Genomic DNA, 22,899 nt, shown 5'->3' on the forward strand with positions numbered 1-22,899 from the left:
CCACATGTTGATTCAATTAAGTTAAACATTATCCAACGTGTTTCCTCTGTCTGTTGGACTTGTTACTTCCTGACCTGTTTGAATCAGAATAAATCAAAGGGGTCAGAGAGGATGACTGTGACACAACTCTGATATAACCCTTCTGGGCTGGCTGTCAGTGTGGCCTACAACCCCTCATTGACCTCATTGTATGGTTAGGGATTTGACCTCTAACCCCAGCATCTCCCTTTTTAACTTGGTCTCTGAGTCAGACAGATAAATCACTCGCTGTTGCCTCTCAATGTACAAACAAGCCACAGAGAGAGGGGGATAAGGAGAGATTGAGAGAAATGCTGAGAAAGAGAGAGAGAGAGAGAGAGAGGCAGGGAAAGAGAGGGGGGTGAGAGAGGGAGAGAGAGAGGCAGGGAAATAGAGAGTGGTGAGAGAGAGGCAGGGAAAGAGAGAGGGGTGAGAGAGGGAGAGAGGGAGGCCGGGAAAGAGAGAGGGGTGAGAGAGGGAGAGAGGGAGGCCGGGAAAGAGAGAGGGGTGAGAAAGGGAGAGAGAGAGAAGACAAGGCTCTTAGGAACCTAAAAGTCCACCACATTAAAGAGCTATAGTTGTCGCTGTACTCTGAGTTAGGAGGCCACTTCATGAATTCATCCACTTCTTTTTCCCTCTCCTTTGTACCTCCTTCCTTTTCTCCACCACTCTGTTGAAGACTTCGAACAGAATGTGGGTGGAGTCCACAGGTTATTCTCGTTTCTCTGGGGTTCTGTTTATTTATCCCTTCATCTGTAGCTGCCCCGCCCTGTCTCTTCCCTTCCCACATGTCTTCCCTCGTTACCATGACAACTATTGCTCGCCCGATCCGAAAGCCCCTTTAACCTGCTTCAACTCCTGACCTTTAACCTGCTTCAACTCCTGACCTATTTTCTCATGACCAGCTGAGGAAATGTAGGGTGTAGATCATTTTCCCTCTCCAGAGCACATCTTGGAAGACACACATATACACCCTCTCTCTCTTTCTCTCTCTTTGTCTCTCGCCCTCTCTCTCTCTCTCTCTCTCTCTCTCTCTCTCTCTCTCTCTCTCTCTCTCTCTCTGTCTCTCTCTCTCTCGCTCTCTCTCCCTCCCTCTCTCTCTCTCCCTCTCTCTCAGGTCAGAGCTGGTGTGTTTAGATATGCCTGCTTTACCACTGATCACCTATAAACTCTGAGAAAACCTCTGTCCCAGGGATTCCCTAGTGGGGCATAATTAAGATCCCTGAGATCTCGCACACGCACATACACACACAGACACACGTGCACACACACACCATTTATATGTCTCTGCATGCAGTTTGAAGGAAGTTGCTAACTAACGTTAGCGAAATGAGCAATGACGGGAATTCTAAGCTCGCAAAACTACCTCTAACTTCCTTCATACTGGACACAGAGACATACAAATGGTATCCACAAGTTAATCTGACTCCGGGGAAGTGGCTAAAGGCTTCATTGTAAAAATCTCAAAGTATCCCTTTAAGCATTGCTTATACTTACCACGTGGGCTTTGTCGTGAACACTCTTCAGGTTTAGAGTTTCTATGCTTCAACTCACGGTCAGAGCAGCCAATTTCAAACTTATAGTGTATTTGAGGTTTTAAAAGGCTTCTGAAGTTTGTAATTTCCACATTGAAATTTCAGACTTGATTTTATGAAAAATACATCAACCCCTTCAAAAATGTCCATGAATTATACTCCACATAATAATTGCCATTTCCTGTTGCTGCAGGATGATCTTTTACCAACGGAGCAACAGAGCTGAGGGAGCTGAGTGTTTGTTGATGAAAAAGCAGCAGCCAGGTAGTCACACATGTAGCTACACCACTACACCCACATCACAGAAACAACAGGTTCCCAGTAGGGGATAAGACCAAAAGTATGTGGAACATTGCAGTCACTGTAACCAGTAGATATTTCACTCCTCACTCTTCAATTGTATGCTACCCCTCATCACCTTCAACCCTCCCCCCTCTCTCTCTGTTCTTTATTTCACTCCGTCCCTCTCCTCCTTCCCTGCGGCCAGTTAACAGTCCCTGTGTTGATGTGGTGAGGGTGTCGTTCGGTCCAGCACCGGGCCAGGCCCCTCTGTGTAACGGGCCCCTCACACCTGGCTTCCATGCAGCACTGAGGTTGATTGACTCCAGGGCGGCCCTGCTTTTCTCAGGCCCAGGGGACGGGGGGAGAGCTGGCTAGCGTTCTCTTTATGACCCTATCAGTGTGAACCGTGGACGGGACTGCGGTCACCTTTGCAGAGGATACTGGGTCATCTGGTCCCCAGCACACTAACCGTAGTCCTTACTCGCTCTCGCTGCACACACAAACACACACACATGCACGCACACATACACACACACACACCCTAACTCTAACCCTAACTCAGCCATGGCCCCGGACATACTACAAGAGCACTGTGTGAGGGGGGCAAAATGGTGGGAAATATATTGGAAAGACACCAAAAGACACTATTCATATACTGTATACATATTCATATTGTTATATACAGTACAGTACAGTAAACTAGTGTTAGTTTAAGTTTACCAGTGCTTTTCCCCAAGACTAGTTAGACACATTCTTTGTTCGTCATGCAAAGCCTTGGGCTTTGAGTACATACAGCATAGTTACAGAATAGTTGTGTTTCTTGGAGAGGACTTTTGTTGAACTTCTGAACGTATAGGAACATTCCTCACACACCTGTCATAGCAGCTGCAATCCTGGCTAGAGTGTTTATGAATAATTTAAACACCTTCTATACATTTATTAATCCCTGTGAGGTAAACCTCATGCATCCTTCCCTGCATGCAACCTACATACCACACCTCGGTTCAAATAGTGTTTGTTTTCTTTAAAATACTTTATCTGTGCTTTATTGAGCTTGCCTGGTGCAATGAACCCTGTTGAATACTCCCAAAAGTGCAAGCCCCACCCATCTGGCACTCTCGGCAGGCTAAATTAAACACTAAAAGTATTTGAAAGAAAACAAATACTATTTGAACCCAGCTATGTAGATTACAGTGCATACTGTAGCTGTCTGACAGGTGTAAATGTAATGCTTACGCAGATGGAGGGGAGTTATGTTGTACTCTGTCCAGAAGTATCAGCATATCAAATACGTTAAGCCCCACAATTCATTACGAGTTCGGTTTTTCTCTCTCTCTCTCTCTCTCTCTCTCTCTCTCTCTCTCTCTCTCTCTCTCTCTCTCTCTCTCACCCTCCACCTCGCTCCCTCTCTGTCTGTTGGCTGTGGAGGACCGTAGAACGCTGCTACCATTGTGAGATCTCCTGCTTTTAATGACACGTCTGTTAGAGTCTAGCCATAAGTTAAAGCACCCTGACTTCCTCAATGCAGGGGGAGCTCAGCACAGAGAGAGAGAGGGGATGTCTCAAAGGGCACCATATTACTTATGTGCCCTGGTCGAAAGTAGTGTACTATCTAGGGAATAGGGTGTCATTTGGGACGCACCCAGGGAGATGGGCTCTAGTCGAGTGTTTTATAGCCTCTTAAATTGTCTGAGACCTGGAACACTGCTCCCAGTACATCCCTTAATCTGGGACTTTATTGTCACACAGGACAGCAGTCATTCAGTCCTCACACCATGGGTTGGAGTTCTACATATTGTATTATGGAATGACCAGTCTTCAGCATAGCATAGCATAGCATACCATACCATACCATATACCATAGCATAGCAAAGCATAGCATAACAAAGCATACGATGTCATGCCATAGCATACCATACATACCAAGTTTAGTATAATTATCAGCATATATCTTGTCATCATGTAGAGGCCTTTTCATCAGCTTCTGTAATACTTCCACCTGTGTTAATATGACCACTCTGTAATGTTAATGTGACCACTCTGTAATGTTAATGTGACCACTCTGTAATGTTAATGTAACCGCTCTGTAATGTTAATGTGACCACTCTGTAATAATAATGCGACCATTATGTAATGTTAATGTGACCACTCGGTAATGTTAATGTAACCACTCTGTAATGTTAATGTGACCAATCTGTAATGTGACCACTCTGTAATGTTAATGTGACCACTCTGTAACATGACCACTCTGTAATGTGAATGTAACCACTCTGTAATGTGAATGTGACCACTCTGTAATGTTAATGTGACCACTCTGTAATGTTAATGTAACCGCTCTGTAATGTGAATGTGACCACTCTGTAATGTTAATGTAACCACTCTGTAACATGACCACTCTGTAATGTTAATGTAACCACTCTGTAATGTTAATATGACCACTCTGTAATGTTAATGTGACCACTCGGTAATGTTAATGTGACCACTCTGTAATGTTAATGTAACCGCTCTGTAATGTTAATGTGACCACTCTGTAATAATAATGTGACCATTATGTAATGTTAATGTAACCACTCTGTAATGTTAACGTGACCACTCCGTAATGTTAATGTGACCACTCGGTAATGTTAATGTAACCACTCTGTAATGTTAATGTGACCACTCTGTAATGTTAATATGACCACTCTGTAATGTTAATTTAACCACTCTGTAATGTTAATGTGACCACTCTGTAATGTTAATGTGACCACTCTGTAATGTTAATGTGACCATTTTGTAATGTTAATATGACCACTCTGTAATGTTAATATGACCACTCTGTAATGTTAATGTCACCATTCTGTAATGTTAATATGACCACTCTGTAATGTTAATATGACCACTCTGTAATGTAACCACTCTGTAATGTTAATGTACCCACTCTGTAATGTGACCGCTCTGTAATGTTAATATGACCACTCTGTAATGTTAATGTGACCACTCTGTAACATGACCACTCTGTAATGTTAATGTAACCACTCTGTAATGTTAATATGACCACTCTGTAATGTTAATGTGACCACCCCTGTAATGTTAATATGACCACTCTGTAATGTTAATGTGACCACCCCTGTAATGTTATTGTGACCACTCTGTAATGTTAATATGACCACTCTGTAATGTTAATGTCACCATTCTGTAATGTTAATATGACCACTCTGTAATGTTAATGTGACCACTATGTAATGTTAATGTGACCACTCTGTAATGTGACCGCTCTGTAATGTTAATATGACCACTCTGTAATGTGAATGTGACCACTCTGTAACATGACCACTCTGTAATGTTAATGTATCCACTCTGTAATGTTAATGTGACCACTCTGTAATGTTAATGTTACCACTCTGTAATGTTAATGTGACCACTCTGTAATGTTAATGTGACCGCTCTGTAATGTTAATGTGACCACTCTAATGTTAATGTAACCACTCTGTAACATGACCACTCTGTAATGTTAATGTGACCACTCTGTAATGTTAATGTGACCACTCTGTAATGTTAATGTGACCACTCTGTAATGTTAATATGACCACTCTGTAATGTTAATATGACCACTCTGTAATGTAACCACTCTGTAATGTTAATGTGACCACTCTGTAATGTTAATATGTTAATGTTACCACTCTGTAATGTGACCACTGGCCTAATATACCCTGACATACAGAAACAGTTTTCTGAAATACTTCAAATGCTGGTGCAGCCCTACTGCTTCCCTCCCCCTGGTTTGTGCAGCAGATTGGCTATGCTGCTCTGTAAGGGTGTGTCCCAAATAGCACCCTATTCTCTTTATAGGGCACTACTTTTTGACCAGGGTCCATAGGGCTATATACACTCTATAGGGCTCTGGTCAGAAGTAGTGCACTATACAGGGAATGGGGTGCCATTTGGGACGCATCCTAAGTGAAAGGCCATGCGTGGATGGGGTAACGGTAGTGTTAGCGATCCCGGTTGGAAACAGTGTGTATTGTTCTGTCTGGCTGTGTTATAGGCTGTCTGTCCTAGAGGAGGGAGACCCCTACTGTGCCCCGTCGGATAGATAAATATTTCCATACTGTATTGACCTGACTAAGTGTGTGTTTGTGTTTGTGTGTGTGTGTGTGTGTGTGTGTGTGTGAGTGAGTGTGTGTGTGTGTGCATGCGTGTTATCATGTAAGACAGTATTGCAGGAGAATATGATTCACTGAAAGCCCACTTCAGTTGAAAAGCTCCCACAATGCCTTGGGGCTTCAGGAAATGTGAAAGGGGAGACCTTAGAATTGGACGGGAGGGAGACTGCACACACACACACACACACCATGTGGTTTCTCTGAAAGGGTGGGTGGACGGGAGCGAGAGAGAGGGGTTTTCTGGATCTGCGGCCCAGATCCCAGATTCCGTCCTGTGTTTCGAGCCAGGAGGGTATCACCTGGAATGTCACTGGAGCACCAACTGAATCCCAAACTACAAGTCTGTGTCCCAAATGGCACCCTATTCCCTTTATAGTGCCCTACAGTTGACCCTACATTTGACCAGGGCCATGATCAAAAGTAGTGCACTATAAATGGAATTGGGTGCCATTTGGGACGCATCCTGAAACTCCAAGTGGAGTCCTGGTTTATAATGAGCTCCCATGGGAATGGCACGGCCTGGCTGTGTTCATACTGCATAGTTTCCAGTCTGTCTCCTACAGCTCTCATGGCCTTACAGTACACTACCACTGCATACTCCTGTTACCACAGTCTATGTGTGAACACTCTTTCCTGCTCTTTCCATGATGTAGACTGACCAGGTGAATCCAGGTGAAAGCTATGATCCCTTATTGATGTCACCTGTTAAATCCACTTCAATCAGTATAGATGAAGGGGAGGAGACAGGTTAAAGAATACCTTTTAAGCCTTGAGACAATTGAGACATGGATTGTGTATGTGTGCCATTCAGAGGGTGAATGGTCAAGACAAAATATTTAAGTGCCTGTGGTAGTAGATGCCAGGCGCACCGGTTTGAGTGTGTCAAGAACTGGAGCGCTGCTGGGTTTTTCACGCTCAACAGTTTCCTGTGTGTATCAAGAATGGTCCACCACCCAATCTAGCCTACTTGACACAATTGTGGGAAGCATTGGAGTCAACATTGTAGAATCCATGCCCTGGGCAAAGGGGGGGGGGACCACCACGACCTACTTGACTTCAACCACGACCTCTGTGTGAAGTCAGTTCACTAGACATAGCTGTGCCCCCGCAGCTGTAGAACGAATGAGGCTCAGAGAACCACACGTTGATGGTAGCGCGCTATCCTATCCCCCAATCACAAAATTACTTTCCTCCTGGAAAATGTACAGGTAAGAACTACCAATTAATTTAACAATGGCAGTTCAGAATGACTGAAACTTTACCTAGAATCTTGAACTAGAATACAGAATCCAAACTCTATGCAGTGCTGTTAGTGTTAAGCTGGTGTTCCAATGTTTGTTTGGTCCTGAGAGATTTTGGGGGCTGTGTATGAATTAAAGCGGCATAGCGGGCTGTCTAGCTCCCACCTATCCTTTCTTTGGAGTGGTGGATGCATCTCTTTATTGTAATCCTTTTTTGAATATTCAATGAGGGTTCTTGACGTCAACCGCCTGTATTCAATGGAGAGAGATGCTATGCTACTAGCCTCATGCCATGAATATGCATAGCCATCACGAGACAACTCCGATATAAAGTGTTTTTTCTCAAAGTTGCTGGAATGTCATCTGTCCTACGTATACCAGTACACTCATAACAACTTGAGCATTAGAAAACTTCTATTTGATCAAATAAATCTCACGTAGCAAATAAGCCATAAATGTTTTTGTTGACCAAATTCGACAGTCTCTCATTGACCTCCATACAAAAACCAATTTTTGTGGTGGGAGAAACCATTAAAAAACGCCACCTGCTAGAGGGAGACAGATTTTCCACCGAGTTGGGCCTCTCTTCCTCTCTGACTACAGTCTCCTCCACCTCTCCCTTTCTCAGGCCCCGGCACTCCCTTCCCCTCAACCCCACACACCAGCAGACAACCAGCATCTGAACCCAATTCAACCCCACCTGGCTGCTGGCCTATATATTCTGACTGCTAAAATGTTATTTTATTGTGTTACTATTTTCTTTTTATCTATTTGTTACTTTTCTAACTTTTTAACTGCATTGTTGGGTAAGGGCTCGTTAAGTAAGCATTTCACGGGAAAGTCTACAATTGTTGTATTCGGTACATGTGGCAAATAAAATTTGATTTGATTTGCTACTATCGCTCACAGCACAAGGCCAGGACAATGTTTTCAACCCCTAGTGTGATTTCAGTAAACCAAGGGGCTGCTGCAGACTAGTTTATTGAATGTCTTCCATACAGTATGTAGACACATTTTGACAGCTGATCATAGAATCTGAACTAATCATACTTAGAGAAAGATGTTTCACTGTTTATTTTGATATCATGTAGATTTTTTCGCCCCTCACGTCAGATAGTCTCTCACTTTAGTGTTTTTGTGATTCATGAAGGGGAAAACAACTTCAACAGTAAAACAGGCAGTCGGCATATTAACAGTGGGTTGCTGTACTGACGATGCTGCCTAGCAGTTGACTGTTTCTTGGGTAGGGGCCCCGTGTAGCTCAGTTGGCATGGCACTTGCAACGCCAGGGTTGTGGGTTCGATTCCCACGGGAGGCCAGTATGAAAAAAAAAAGAGCGTCTGCTAAATGACCAAAAAAATTAAATAATGATTTCAGCATATGGCGGTCAAACCAGAGCCAACACACCACTTTTCACAGAAGAGCTGTAACAATTTACCACAGCTCATCTTTCAGTTCATTTTACAAGGATAGTGCATTTCATGCAATTGCTATTCTCCAATGAGTTCTCCATTTTGAATGGGCAAAGTACTGTACATCAGTTTGGCCCACTCCGGTAGCTCAAATGTCTTAGCCGTACTAATTTTATTTCCATTGCCAGCCAACTTTCCAGTGCAGGACTTACAGAGAGAATGCTTATCATAGTCCCATTACTGCAATAATACTACAATGATTTCCTTTGCCTGTGTGTTGAACCAAAGTAGCTTTGAGATGTGTGCTAGAGCCTACTCCCTGGCTGTCTGTTCAGACAGCACCCTCTGCCTGTTGTACAGTACTACTCTGTAATACCCTGAGACGGCCAGACCTGGCTCAGCATAGCTCTGGAACAGTTTCCACGGTTTCCATCCTTCACTTCCTGCTGTTAGTCCATTTTGTTTGTTTGCTTGTTTGTGTGTCTTTTGGGGATACACAGAGTGATTGGATTTGGGCCTGTATAGACCTAACCGTAAATTAACATAAAATACTGGCAGGGCGTCTGAGAATGGGGAGCATGCACTCCCCCTAGCTCCCTGTTGATTTATACTGTAGGGGCTGGCAGCTAGCTAGCTTTGTGTTAGGTCTGTGCTAGCTTTGTGTTAGCTCTGTGCTAGCTTTGTGTTAGCTCTGTGCTAGCTTTGTGTTACGTCTGTGCTAGCTTTGTGTTAGCTCTGTGCTAGCTTTGTGTTAGCTCTGTGCAGTGGTGGAAAAAGTACCCAATTGTCATACTTGAGTAATAGTAAAGATACCTGAATATAAAATTACTCAAGTAAAAGTGAAAGTCACCCAGTAAAATACTACTTGAGTAAAAGTCTAAAAGTATTTGGTTTTAAATATACTTAAGTATCAAAAGTAAATGTAATTGCTAAAATATACCTATGTATCCAAAGTAAAAGTAAAAGTATAAATCATTTCAAATTCCTTATATTAAGCAAACCAGACGGCACGATTTTCTTGTTGTTTTAATTTACGGATAGCCAGGGGCACACTCCAACACTCAGAAATCATTTACAAATGAAGCATGTGTGTTTAGTGAGTCTGCCAGATAAGAGGCAGTAGGGATGACCAGGGATATTCTCTTGATGTGTGTGAATTGGACCATTTTCCTGTCCTGCTAAGCATTCAAAATGTAACAAGTACTTTTGGGTGCCAGGAAAAATGTATGGAGTAAAAAGTACAATATTTTCTTTAGGAATGTAGTGAAGTAAAAGTAAAAGTAGTCAGAAATATAAATAGTAAAGTAAAGTACAGATATCCCAAAAAACTACTTAAGTAGTACTTGAAGTATTTTTACTTAAGTACTTTACGCCACTGGCTCTGTGCTAACTTTGTGTTAGGTGTGTGCTAGCGTTGTGTTAGCTCTGTGCTAGCTTTGTGTTATCTCTGTGCTAGCTTTGAACTGGCTGAGGCAGCATGGCTGTAATGGCTTCAGTGATCAGTAGTAGGGCTGCTGATTGACTAAATCTAATGAAGAGGTCCCAGTGAATTTATGGCACTGGAGCAGAACATTTAAAGAGGGATTTAATTGGTCCAAGTAATAAAGCTGTCTCATTACCAGGGAGAGATTCTAAATCAAAACCCAATCGGAGAAGGAGAAGAGGGAGGGGTAGCAGACATGCAGCAAAAGGAAATCTGTCCTCTCTCAAATGGAGACTAACTCATTGGGCCCAGTGAGGAAAAGCCTCACACATCATCTAGAGTAGAAAAGACCCCAAGTGGAAGGCAGCCTTGGTATTTCTCTCAGCCAGCCTTCACTCCCAGAGAGTTTAGTATGAGAAACCTATAGCTCTGTAACTGTAATAAAAACCCTGGCTTAAGCACTTCTGGCAAAGCCTGCGTTCTCCGGTATGGGCCGGCACATTGCAGAGCCGTGAGTGCAGTGTGAATACAGGGCTAATGAAGAGCAGAATCAGATAAGAGACTGTTACAAGTTGTATTGTAAAGGATAACGATTTGGACAGAGACCCAAAAAGCCCTTATAAAATAAATGTTGCTTGCTGACAGACAGTTTGAATGTTTGGCTGACCCAGTTTCTGGTGAAATGTGAAATGTAAATGAATCCAAGCAGCCAACGAGGGGTTGACTGGAGGGTGGGACGGGGAAGAAGGATTTTGGAGAAGGGTTGATCGAGGGGGGGCTCTGGGCCGTAAGAGTGGACTTTTTCTAGTCAGGCCCCTCACGTTTATTGTCGTCACCTTAATCCTGGATTGGATCTCACCTCTTCTCTGGTGGTAGAGAGGCACTTCCTGGACATTCCTGGGGCTTTGGAGTGTAATTGCCGCGGTTAAAGGAGTGGGAGAGGCCTGAAAACTAGGCTTCCTCCAGACCTCAGTGGCTAGACTCCCCCTGCCTCTGGTTCTCTCTCTCTCGCTCTCGCGCTCGCTCTCTCTCAAGGCCAGAGCTGTGGTTCTCATGGACAAACCCAACTTTCTCTCGTTCTCTCTCTCCTTGTCGCTCTTTCTCTCTCGCTCTCTCTCTCTCGTCACAGGGACCAACCCAAGTGTCTCTCTCTCTGTCTCCCTCTCCTTTCTTATACCCTTATCATACTATTGTGCCGACCCAAACCATGCTGGATGGCTTATTCACTATTGTGCCGACCCAAACCATGCTGGATGGCTTATTCACTATTGTGTCGACCCAAACTATGCTGGATGGCTTATTTTATTTCCTTTCTAGCATGGTTCCAGCAACTAGGGTTAAAGTGTAACCAGGCCAGTGCTGTATAGCTCGACTCGACTTGGCTCAGCTCAGTAGTCTATTTTTCCCCAGTCTGGCTCTGTGCTACCCCTACAGGTCAATGCACCTCAAGCACCGGCAGTCACAGCCTCTGAGAGAGACTAAGTTGATTGAAAGAACTATAGTGAGAGACTGAAGACCAGATGCCAGGGCTTGCTCATTGAACACTTCCAAGTTTATTTTATTTTCAACCCTGGGTATACACAATGTAAACATATTTTTTTCACTCTCTCTCTCTTTTCCCAACACCTTCCCTCCATTTAAATTCTAATCACTTCACTTTGAAGGCATGCTGTTGTCTGCCAGCTTCTCATTACTTGACAATCCACATGCAGGGAGGGCAGGCCGGGGGACCGAACTGAACTGAGCTATGTTATTGTTGTTCTTTGTGTGAGGCACTGTAGAACTATAGAACTGCTCTTGATTACTAGCGATGAAGGCCCACATTGTTGTCATGACATCAGTGTCTGAGGCTGGCAGGCAGAAGGAAAGGAAGGAGTCCTGGTCTGTACATGCTCTTCTAATTACTCTCTCCTGGAGTTATTGATGGGTGTCTGCTGCACTATTACAGAACAAAGACCAGATTCTGGATCAGGGGGTTCACCTCTATAGCTCCACTCTGCTCTGCATGCCGGTAACAATCACACATTACAGTACAATACGCAGGGCCAATGTTGTTGAATGCTCAGCAGGACATAACTTTATGGAACCTTCAGATATAAATACATTATATAGAACATAACATGCCTTTCTAACATGTAGAATAAGGTATCAGGTCCGCTCTATTCATGACATTCTATCTGCAATGTTCCACGTTTGCTTTTTAAGTTGAGTGGGAGTTGACCTGGAATGGGAAGTGTGCCATTATGAAATGATTATGATCACAACAACAATAGCCACCACAGCTGCAATAAGCAAGTTACTTTTTCCTGGTTTCCCAATTGTTTTTTCCAGGTCTGTTTCATGGGTAATTGATTCACAACGATGTGGAAATAATTTTCAATTGCTGGGACTTCTCAGAAGTTATCAGGTGATTGCTGATTTAATGTTTCCTAAAACCATTTCCCACCAGACTCTTAAATGTAGCTGATACACCTAGTACAGTCTTTTACATGATGTTTTGTTCCATTAATATTTTAACTTTTCTATTGATTGTTGCTACTCTGAATCATCACTAAGGTGTGTACTGTCATTAAAGAGAACATTGATGTTCTGTAACCACAAGCGTAAAGAGCCTCATTAGAGACCTATCACTTCTCACCTAACTGTCGTTAATGGACATTCCTGTGAATGTACCGGCAGTTCAGTCAGTAGATACTGTGGTCTGGTCTGCAAAGGTGTGCTGCACAGATAAGACACTTAGAATAATATTTTGGGTCAAAGGTCAGCTGCCAACTTAAAAAGACCCATGTGGCCTAAGAGGTACCAAGATAAGGTCACGACCATTATCAATCAGTAAGAGGTACCAAGCTAAGGTCAAATATCAACAGTAAAAAAGGCCGACCATTATCAATCAGTAAGAGGTACCAAGCTATGGTCACGACCATTATCAATCAGTAAGAGGTACCAAGATAAGGTCACGACCATTATCAATCAGTAAGAGGTACCAAGCTAAGGTCACAACCATTATTTGTCAGTAAGAGGTACCAAGCTAAGGTCACGACCATTATAAATCAGTAAGAGGTACCAAGATAAGGTCACAACCATTATCAATCAGTAAGAGGTACCAAGCTAAGGTCACGACCATTATCAATCAGTAAGAGGTACCAAGATAAGGTCATGACCATTATCAATCAATCGTGTGGTTATCTTCGTAGGCTTCAGAGCTCTTATGTTTGCTTTACAGTGGGACACATGTTAAGTTCATTGGAGGGATAGGTGGTTAGAGCATGAAGACAGATGGAACCAGTTTCCTCATTGATAACACAACCGTGCAACATATGAAACCTGACACCAAAATATTGGTATGGAGAGAGAGAGAAATCAAAGTTTGACGTGTTTCGCATTGTTGGGCGGCTCGTTCATTCTCACTTTATAATCCACTTCTCACAAGCCGCATAGATCCCTTGTCACAACACATACTGTAAGAATTCATTACAAAGTCACGCTAGATGAACATCTGTATATTAACTCATTACCTCAGTCACTCCTCTGTCAGCCCCACTGTCATAGCAGAGGGGTGAGTCGCAGGAGAGGGCGGCAGGCTCTCGCTACTGTCTCCTCTGACTGAGGAGGGTTAATCATGTTTTAGTAAGCACACTCTGATGTGGTCTGCTTTGATACGGCAGGCACTCTGTCTGTCTGTCTGTACATTTGCTCACTCCAAACACTCTTCTGAAAAAACAACCCTCTTCTACACATACACACACACACACACACACACACTCTTCTGTCGTTCCAGTGAAGAGAGAGGAAGAGTGTGTGGAATGTTCTGTCCTGACATGTTGTGAGTAAATAGGCCTGATTGGTAAGCAGCAGCAGTGGATGGACAGACTGACAGACAGACAGGCTGCGTCCGAAATGGCACCCTATTCCCTACATACTGCACTACTTTTTACCAGGGCCCAAAGGGCTCTAGTCAAGAGTAGTGCACTATGTAGGGAATAGGGTGCCATTTGGGACACCACCAAAGAGATAGACAGTACAGCTGCACCTGGGAATCTTGGCCCCAAACGGAGCAGGCAGCACATTCATCATTTGTCATACCCCCACGCATGGGATGGGATGAACATACAACAGTAGCCTGGGTCTGGTCTGCAGCCCCATCCTTGTAGTTCCACTGAAACAGTTCACGTTTTGACTCCTCAGAATGGGAAATTGGCACCCAACACTGTGCTCTGAGGCAGACCTGGGTTCAAATAGTATATTTTTTTCTCTTTCGAATACTCAAGTGACATACAGTATGGAAAATTACTTGTGGTTGAATATGAAAATCAGTTTATCCAAAATTATTTTACATTGATCAGAAATAAATGTTGTCCCGAAACACACATGCATGACAAGTATTCTTCCACATTTTAACTTATTTTTTATGGGTTTCCAGACTGTTTTCCTCAGACATTCTCACAACGACACAGACATCTGTCAGTAACCAGACTCACACAGACTGACAGACAGACAGACCCCCACAAGTTGTCCAGCGTTAGATGTATCATGTATGTTTATACTTGGTCTTTTCACCCCCTGTTTATCTTGTATCTCAATATACAGTTACAGAGAGAGCAACTGGTGCTCTGCCCAGTAGTGTGGTGTAAAGTGGTACTGGTCCCGGTGGTCTGTAGTGGTGTAAAGTGGTGCTGATCCCGGTGTTCTGTAGTGGTATAAAGTGGTGCTGGTCCAGGTGGTCTGTAGTGTGGTGTAAAGTGGTGCTGTGAAATATATTTTCAATATTGTATTTTCAGCTGTTTGAAGCTGGTGTACAAAACCGAAAGTAAAAGACGGAAAAATTAAACTTAAGAACGGGAAGCATAGAAATAGCGCACATAGAATAGAGCTACCGCTTCTTAGACTCGCTTTCAACGAGAATGACAGATCTGTAAGTCACATTTCTATGTGAATTCGTCCAGGTCCCCCAAAACTAACTTAACCAAAATGTTAACTCACAGAGCATTTCACTCTTAGCCTATAAAAAACAACTCCCTAAAAAAAAAGGGAGCTTTTTTGTGCTTTGCTCAATCCGATCCTATCCACGGATATTCCTCTTTTCTCCTCCTCTCCCCGTTTTCTGTTTCCCTCCTCAATGGACGGAAGCCCAGGCTGCATTTTTAGTGCCCTCCCATAAAGTTCCCTCAGCTCCTGTTATGAGCCTTATTTATGTATCCTGTTACAAATGGAAGTCGTGTCAGGGTCCAGTGAGCAAGGCTGCTCAAATATTTCCCTTTCAGTTGTGACTGTCTGACAAGTTGAGGGATGACTGGACTGGACAGACACTTTTTCTCCGCTGAATGTTATGTTTTGTTCGAGTTCCATGTCTGTCTTAAGACTCTGGGCCTGCTAGGTACATTTACTCAGAGTGGTGGTAGATTAACGTCCCTGTCCCTGACCACTCTCTCACACCAGCAATGCACATCTGTGTTTGTGTGTTTGTGTGTGTGTGTGTGTGTGTGTGTGTGTGTGCGTGTAAAATTCAACTCTCAACAATAACAACAGGACATCGTTATTATAAGGTGATATTTGATGATGATGATGATGATGGTGTACTACAATCTAGTAAACAACATGGTCATTATGTGGTGGAAGCCTGTCAATCTGTCCCACAGATAAATCTCCTCAGGTTGTCTTACCCAAGTATGGCTGGAATGTGTCTTATCCAAGCATGGCTGGAATGTGTCTTATCCAAGCATGGCTGGAATGTGTCTTATCCAAGCATGGCTGGAATGTGTCTTATCAAAGAATGGCTGGAATATGTGTTCTCCAAGCATGGCTGGAATGTGTCTTATCCAAGCATGGCTGGAATGTGTCTTATCAAAGCATGGCTGGAATGTGTCTTATCCAAGCATGGCTGGAATGTGTCTTATCCAAGCATGGCTGGAATGTGTCTTATCCAAGCATGGCTGGAATATGTGTTCTCCAAGCATGGGGGTGTCTTATCCAAGCATGGCTGGAATGTGTCTTATCCAAGCATGGCTGAAGTCTTATCCAAGCATGGCTGAAATGTGTCTTATCCAAGCATGGCTGGAATGTGTCTTATCCAAGCATGGCTGGAATGTGTCTTATCCAAGCATAGCTGGAATGTGTCTTATCCAAGCATGGCTGGAATGTGTCTTATCAAAGAATGGCTGGAATGTGTCTTATCAAAGAATGGCTGGAATTTGTCTTATCCAAGCATGGCTGGAATGTGTCATTGTTTCCACAGTCAACTGGGTCTGCTAATTATAGTAACCCTTAGCAACCACCTGCAGACACAGAACCCTCCATCACACAGACAGTTAGACACGGCAGATGAAAACAACCCAGTCAAAGATAGAACCCACTTGTTCAGTATCTCTGTGTTGTCATCTGGCATTGGTTCAACTGTAGATCATATCTGTCATTATGTAGAATATCATTATTCTGACTTCATAGCAATCTGAAATGAATGGATATGTTCACTTTGTGTTCATATCAGATGTTGTTAAACTTTCTGCTCATACAGTGTTGGTAACTCACTTTGCATGAATGGGGGAATCCGTCTGTCTCCTCATAGTGTATGTCTGCAGTGCAGCTGGAGCTGGGTCAGAGGCACTCCAACGTTAGTGACAATCTGGTTAGCATTGTCTCCATGTCAAGGAAAGGAAAGATCCCTTGTCTACCACTATTGATGTTCTGTAGCTCCATCTCTCCCTCCCTCCCTTTTCATCCCTCTCTCATGTCACTCATATGACTTGGCTTGGATTTGGTATTATGGGGAGTGGGGATTCTTCTTAACGTCTTGTCCAGTGTTTTGTGTCCCCATGGTGATGTCCTTGCTGGCTCTCTCCTAAGGAGTTAGTTATCTCTTCCTAACTGGTCCAACATACTCTACCTCACATGAGTCACCCTCTTTAGAGGCTCATATAATTCTATTGAGAACAGGGAAACATCAGTGAGGAATTGTGGGTTTTTTTTCCACTCTTGGGGGTGATGTGCAGGACAGATGGATAAGGGTCTGTGCAGTCAGTCTTGTGGCAAAGAGAAGAGAATAACATAACTGGAATGGCAGATGTGTGTCTAACCAAGATAGAGGGGAGGGAGAGCCACAGCACTGCCTGCCCTGCACAGACAGACCCATCTTTCCTTTGTTCTCCTGGTATTTTTATGACAACACAGAGCTGCAGAAACAAGCATCTATCTCTCTCTCTCTCTCTCTCTCTCTCTCTCTCTCTCTCTCTCTCTCTCTCGTCTCTCTCTCTCTCCGTCTCTCTCTCTCTTTCTCTCTCTCTCGCTCTCTCTCCAGCTCTGGGACAGATCATGCTGTATGTGGATGGAATGAACGGCCTCATAAGTCACAACGATACCGTCCAATGGCTTTACACACTCGTTGGATCCAAGGTACAGTACAAAGTTACCTGCAAAGGAAATATCATTGTACTTTTGCATTTGACCATCTAACGACTGTAAAACATGCAAGACCGACTTCCTTGGTGGTGTGACAGCTCTCCCCAGCCCTCTGATGGCCAGGTCGACCTTTTTTCTCCCTTCAATCCCCCTCTCTCTGTCCCCTCTCTCTGTCCCCTCTCTCTCTCTCTCTCTCTCTCTCTCTCTCTCTCTCTCTCTCTCTCTCTCTCTCTCTGTCCCCTCTCTCCTCTCTCTCTCTCTGTCCTCTCTTTCTCTCTCGCCTCTCTTTCTCTCTCGCTGTCCTCTCTCTCTTTCTCTCTCTCTCGCTCTCTCTCTCCCTCTTTCTCCTCTGGGCGAGGGTGTCTCCCTGCATTTCCTGCTCTAACCGATTCTTCTCTCCTCTGCTCCTTCTTCCTGGCCAAGTGTAACACACAGCATGGTTTTGATCATGTCCCGGCCAGGCACTCACTTTATTAGACACAGATCTTAACATCCCTTAGTTTTTTTTCTCTATTTCTCTGTCTTTCTTTCTCTTTTCTGGCTTTACGTTCTGGCTGTACCATGCCTCGGCATTATTCACCCCTACAAGTACAATCCCTGTTCCCTTATTTCCTATACATCCTATCAGGCCATTATCTCAACCACTCAGGGCAGTCAGAGCAGGAAAACCTCTTATCAGGCACTATGTAATGACCCATTTAAACCCTATCAGGGGTTAACATGCATGCTGTACCTTGTTGGTCACATTTAAACCCTATCAGGGGTTAACATGCATGCTGTACCTCGCTGGTGACTGAAGCCAGGGATGTTATTGTGACTATATAGTTATAACATGCAGAATGAGATTGGTGTGGTCCCTGGTGCATAAAACCTGTTTCTGCTCTGCTTGTGTGTGTGTGTGTGTGTGTGTGTGTAGTTCCGTCTGGTAGTGAAGACAGCTCTGAAACTGTTACTGGTGTTTGTGGAGTACACTGAGCCCAACGCTGCCCTGCTCATCCAGGCTGTCAACACCGTGGACACCAAGAGAGGTAGGAGAGACCAGACAACTACCCTACACACACACACACATTGTAGACACCACGGGAGGTAAGTGGGTGTGTTTATTGAAAAAGACTGTAAATCTCTCCCCTGGTGGTGGGGTTCAGTTACCTGCCTCTGTAAAAGCTCCACATTGTGTCCTCTCCAGTAGCGGGGTGAGGTGTGTGTGTGTGTGTGTGTGTGTGTGTGTCTCAACTCTGTCTAAGCCCATCACTCCTGTGGCTGTGTAAGGAGAGAGAACCTAACACCAGGAGCTCTGGGTGAGACTGAGACGGTCCATGACCCCACTGTCTGACTGCAGCGCTGCCTTAAACACACACACACACACACACACACACACACACACACACACACACACACACACACACACACACACACACACTACCCTGGAAACTGTTCGGGACACTTGAGCTGCCTCCAACTTGGTAATACGAGTCCAACTGTACATTATATACCCTTGATATCATTACTGTTTCAGCTTCTATTAGTCTAACATTACATGATCTGCTCCTGATATCATTACTGTTTCAGCTTCTATTAGTCTAACATTACATGATCTACTGATATCATTACTGTTTCAGCTTCTATTAGTCTAACATTACATGATCTACCCCTGATATCATTACTGTTTCAGCTTCTATTAGTCTAATAATACATGATCTACTGATATCATTACTGTTTCAGCTTATATTAGTCTAATATTACATGATCTACTCCTGATATCATTACTGTTTCAGCTTCTACTAGTCTAATATTACATGATCTACTGATATCATTATTGTTTCAGCTTCTATTAGTCTAATATTACATGATTTGCTCCTGATATCATTACTGTTTCAGCTTCTACTAGTCTAATATTACATGATCTACTGATATCATTACTGTTTCAGCTTCTATTAGTCTAATATTACATGATTTGCTCCTGATATCATAACTGTTTCAGCTTATATTAGTCTAATATTACATGATCTACTCCTGATATCATTACGGTTTCAGCTTCTATTAGTCTAACATTACATGATCTGCTCCTGATATCATTACTGTTTCAGCTTCTATTAGTCTAATATTACATGATCTGCTCCTGATATCATTACTGTTTCAGCTTCTATTAGTCTAATATTACATGATCTGCTCCTGATATCTTTACTGTTTCAGCTTCTATTAGTCTAATATTACATGATCTACTCCTGGTATCATTAGTGTTTCAGCTTCTATTAGTCTAATATTATATGATCTACTCCTGATATCATTACTGTTTCAGCTTCTATTAGTCTAACTTTACATGATCTGCTCCTGATATCATTACTGTTTCAGCTTCTATTAGTCTAACATTACATGATCTGCTCCTGATATCGTTACTGTTTCAGCTTCTATTAGTCTAATATTACATGATCTACTGATCATTACTGTTTCAGCTTTTATTAGTCTAATATTACATCATCTACTGATATCATTACTGTTTCAGCTTCTATTAGTCTAACTGTACATGATCTGCTCCTGATATCATTACTGTTTCAGCTTCTATTAGTCTAATATTACATGATATACTGATATCATTACTGTTTCAGCTTCTATTAGTCTAATATTACATAATCTACTGATATCATTACTGTTTCAGCTTCTATTAGTTTAACATTACATGATCTGCTCCTGATATCATTACTGTTTCAGCTTCTATTAGTCTAATATTACATGATCTACTCCTGGTATCATTACTGTTTCAGCTTCTATTTGTCTAATATTACATGATCTGCTCCTGATATCATTACTGTTTCAGCTTCTATTAGTCTAATATTACATGATCTACTGCTGATATCATTACTGTTTCAGCGTCTATTAGTCTAATATTACATGATCTACTCCTGGTTTCCATATTGTTCAGTTAAACGTGTCTTTTCTCTGTCTGTATGGTTAATTTGCATGCAGAGCGTAGCTGGATTGTGGTACCTTTGGACCAACTGTGTGGTGTGTGATTTGTGGTGCAGGCTGTAAGCTGTGGTCCAATGCCATGGAGATTCTGGAGGAGAAGGATGGGGTGGACACAGAGCTGCTGGTATATGCCATGAGCCTCATCAACAAGGTGGGTCTCTCTCTCTCTTCATCTCTCTCTCTCTTCATCTCTCTCTCTCTTCATCTCTCTCTCTCTCTTCATATCTCTCTCTTCATCTCTCTCTCTCTCTCTCTTCATCTCATCTCTCTCTCTTCATCTCTATCTCTTCATCTCTCTCTCTCTTCATCTCTCTCTCTCTTCATCTCTCTCTCTCTCTTCATCTCTCTCTCTCTTCATCTCTCTCTCTTCTCTCTCTCTCTCTCTCTCTCTCTCTCTCTCTTCATCTCTCTCTCTTCATCTCTCTCTCTCTTCATCTCTCTCTCTCTTCATCTCTATCTCTCTTCATCTCTCTCTCTCTTCATCTGTCTCTCTCTCTTCATCTGTCTCTCTCTCTTCATCTGTCTCTCTCTCTTCATCTCTCTCTCTCTTCATCTCTCTATCTCTTCATCTCTCTATCTCTTCATCTCTCTATCTCTCTTCATCTCTCTCTCTCTTAATCTCTCTCTCTCTTCATCTCTCTCTCTCTTCTTCTCTCTCTCTCTCTTCATCTCTCTCTCTCTCCATCTCATCTCTCTCTCTTCATCTCTCTCTCTCTTCATCTGTCTCTCTCTCTTCATCTCTCTCTCTCTCTTCATCTCTCTCTCTCTCTTCATCTCTCTCTCTCTTCATCTCTCTCTCTCTTCATCTCTCTCTCTCTTCATCTCTCTCTCTTCATCTCTCTCTCTCCATCTCTCTCTCTTCATCTCTCTATCTCTCTTCATCTCTCCATCTCTCTCTCTCTTCATCTCTCTCTCTCTTCATATATCTCTCTCTTCATATCTCTCTCTCTTCATCTCTCTCTCTTCATCTCTCTCTCTCTCTTCATATCTCTCTCTCTTCATCTCTCTATCTCTTCATCTCTCTCTCTCTCTTCATCTCTCTCTCTCCATCCCTCTCTCTCTCTCCATCTCATCTCTCTCTCTTCATCTCTCTCTCTCTTCATCTGTCTCTCTCTCTTCATCTCTCTCTCTATTCATATCTATCTCTCTTCATCTCTCTATCTCTCTTCATCTCTCTCTCTCTTCATCTCTCTCTCTCTTCATCTCTCTCTCTCTCTTCATATCTCTCTCTCTTCATATCTCTCTCTCTTCATCTCTCTATCTCTTCATCTCTCTCTCTCTCTTCATCTCTATCTCTCTTCACTCTCTCTCTCTCTTCATCTGTCTCTCTCTCTTCATCTGTCTCTCTCTCTTCATCGTCTCTCTCTCTTCACTCTCTCTCTCTTCATCTCTCTATCTCTTCATCTCTATCTCTCTTCATCTCTATCTCTCTTCATCTCTCTCTCTCTTCATCTCTCTCTCTCTTCATCTCTCTCTCTCTCTTCATATCTCTCTCTCTTCATATCTCTCTCTCTTCATCTCTCTATCTCTTCATCTCTCTCTCTCTCTTCATCTCTCTCTCTCTCTTCATCTCTCTCTCTCTTCATCTCTATCTCTTCATCTCTCATCTCTCTCTCTCTATCTCTCTTCATATCTCTCTCTTCATCTCTTCTCTCTTCATCTCTCTCTCTCTTCATCTCTCTATCTCTTCATCTCTCTCTCTTCATCTCTCTCTCTTCATCTCTCTCTCCATCTCATCTCTCTCTCTTTCTCTCTCTTCATCTGTCTCTCTCCTCATCTCTCTCTCTCTATTCTATCTATCTCTCTTCATCTCTCTATCTCTCTTCATCTCTCTCTCTTCATCTCTCTCTCTCTTCATCTCTCTCTTCATCTCTCTCTCTTCATATCTCTCTCTTCATCTCTATCTCTCTTCATCTCTCTCTCTCATCTCTATCTCTCTTCATCTCTCTCTCTTCATCTGTCTCTCTCTCTTCATCTGTCTCTCTCTTCATCTGTCCTCTCTCTTCATCTCTCTCTCTTCATCTCTCTATCTCTTCATCTCTATCTCTTCATCTCTCTATCTCTTCATCTCTCTCTCTCTTCATCTCTCTCTCTCTCTCTCATCTTCTCTCTTCATCTCTCTCTCTCATCTCTCTCTTCATCTCTCTCTCTCTCTTCATCTCTCTCTCTCTTCATCTGTCTCTCTCTCTTCATCTCTCTCTCTCTATTCATATCTATCTCTCTTCATCTCTCTATCTCTCTTCATCTCTCTCTCTCTTCATCTCTCTCTCTCTTCATCTCTCTCTCTCTTCATATTCTCTCTTCATCTCTCTCTTCATCTCTCATCTCTTCATCTCTCTTCATCTCTCTCTCTCTCTTCATCTCTCTCTCTTCATCTGTCTCTCTCTTCATCTGTCTCTCTCTCTTCATCTCTCTCTCTCTTCATCTCTCTCTCTTCATCTCTCTCTCTCTCTCTCTCTCTCTCATCTCTCTCTCTCATCTCTCTCT

At 43.0% G+C, this 22,899-nt stretch overlaps 1 protein-coding gene across 1 annotated transcript in view; it reads left to right on the top strand.

The window, feature by feature from the left end:
* LOC121585846 (FH1/FH2 domain-containing protein 3-like) overlaps positions 1-22,899 on the top strand; it is a 229,971-nt gene that overhangs the window by 160,608 nt on the left and 46,464 nt on the right. The window contains exons 6-8 of the mRNA XM_045226596.1: positions 17,345-17,439; positions 18,362-18,473; positions 20,469-20,563. Of these exons, the coding sequence (XP_045082531.1) occupies positions 17,345-17,439; positions 18,362-18,473; positions 20,469-20,563 (302 nt within the window). The remainder of the gene's footprint in view (positions 1-17,344; positions 17,440-18,361; positions 18,474-20,468; positions 20,564-22,899) is intronic.

Source organism: Coregonus clupeaformis, chromosome 17, assembly GCF_020615455.1.
Source record: "Coregonus clupeaformis isolate EN_2021a chromosome 17, ASM2061545v1, whole genome shotgun sequence".
Classification (NCBI taxonomy): domain Eukaryota; kingdom Metazoa; phylum Chordata; class Actinopteri; order Salmoniformes; family Salmonidae; genus Coregonus; species Coregonus clupeaformis.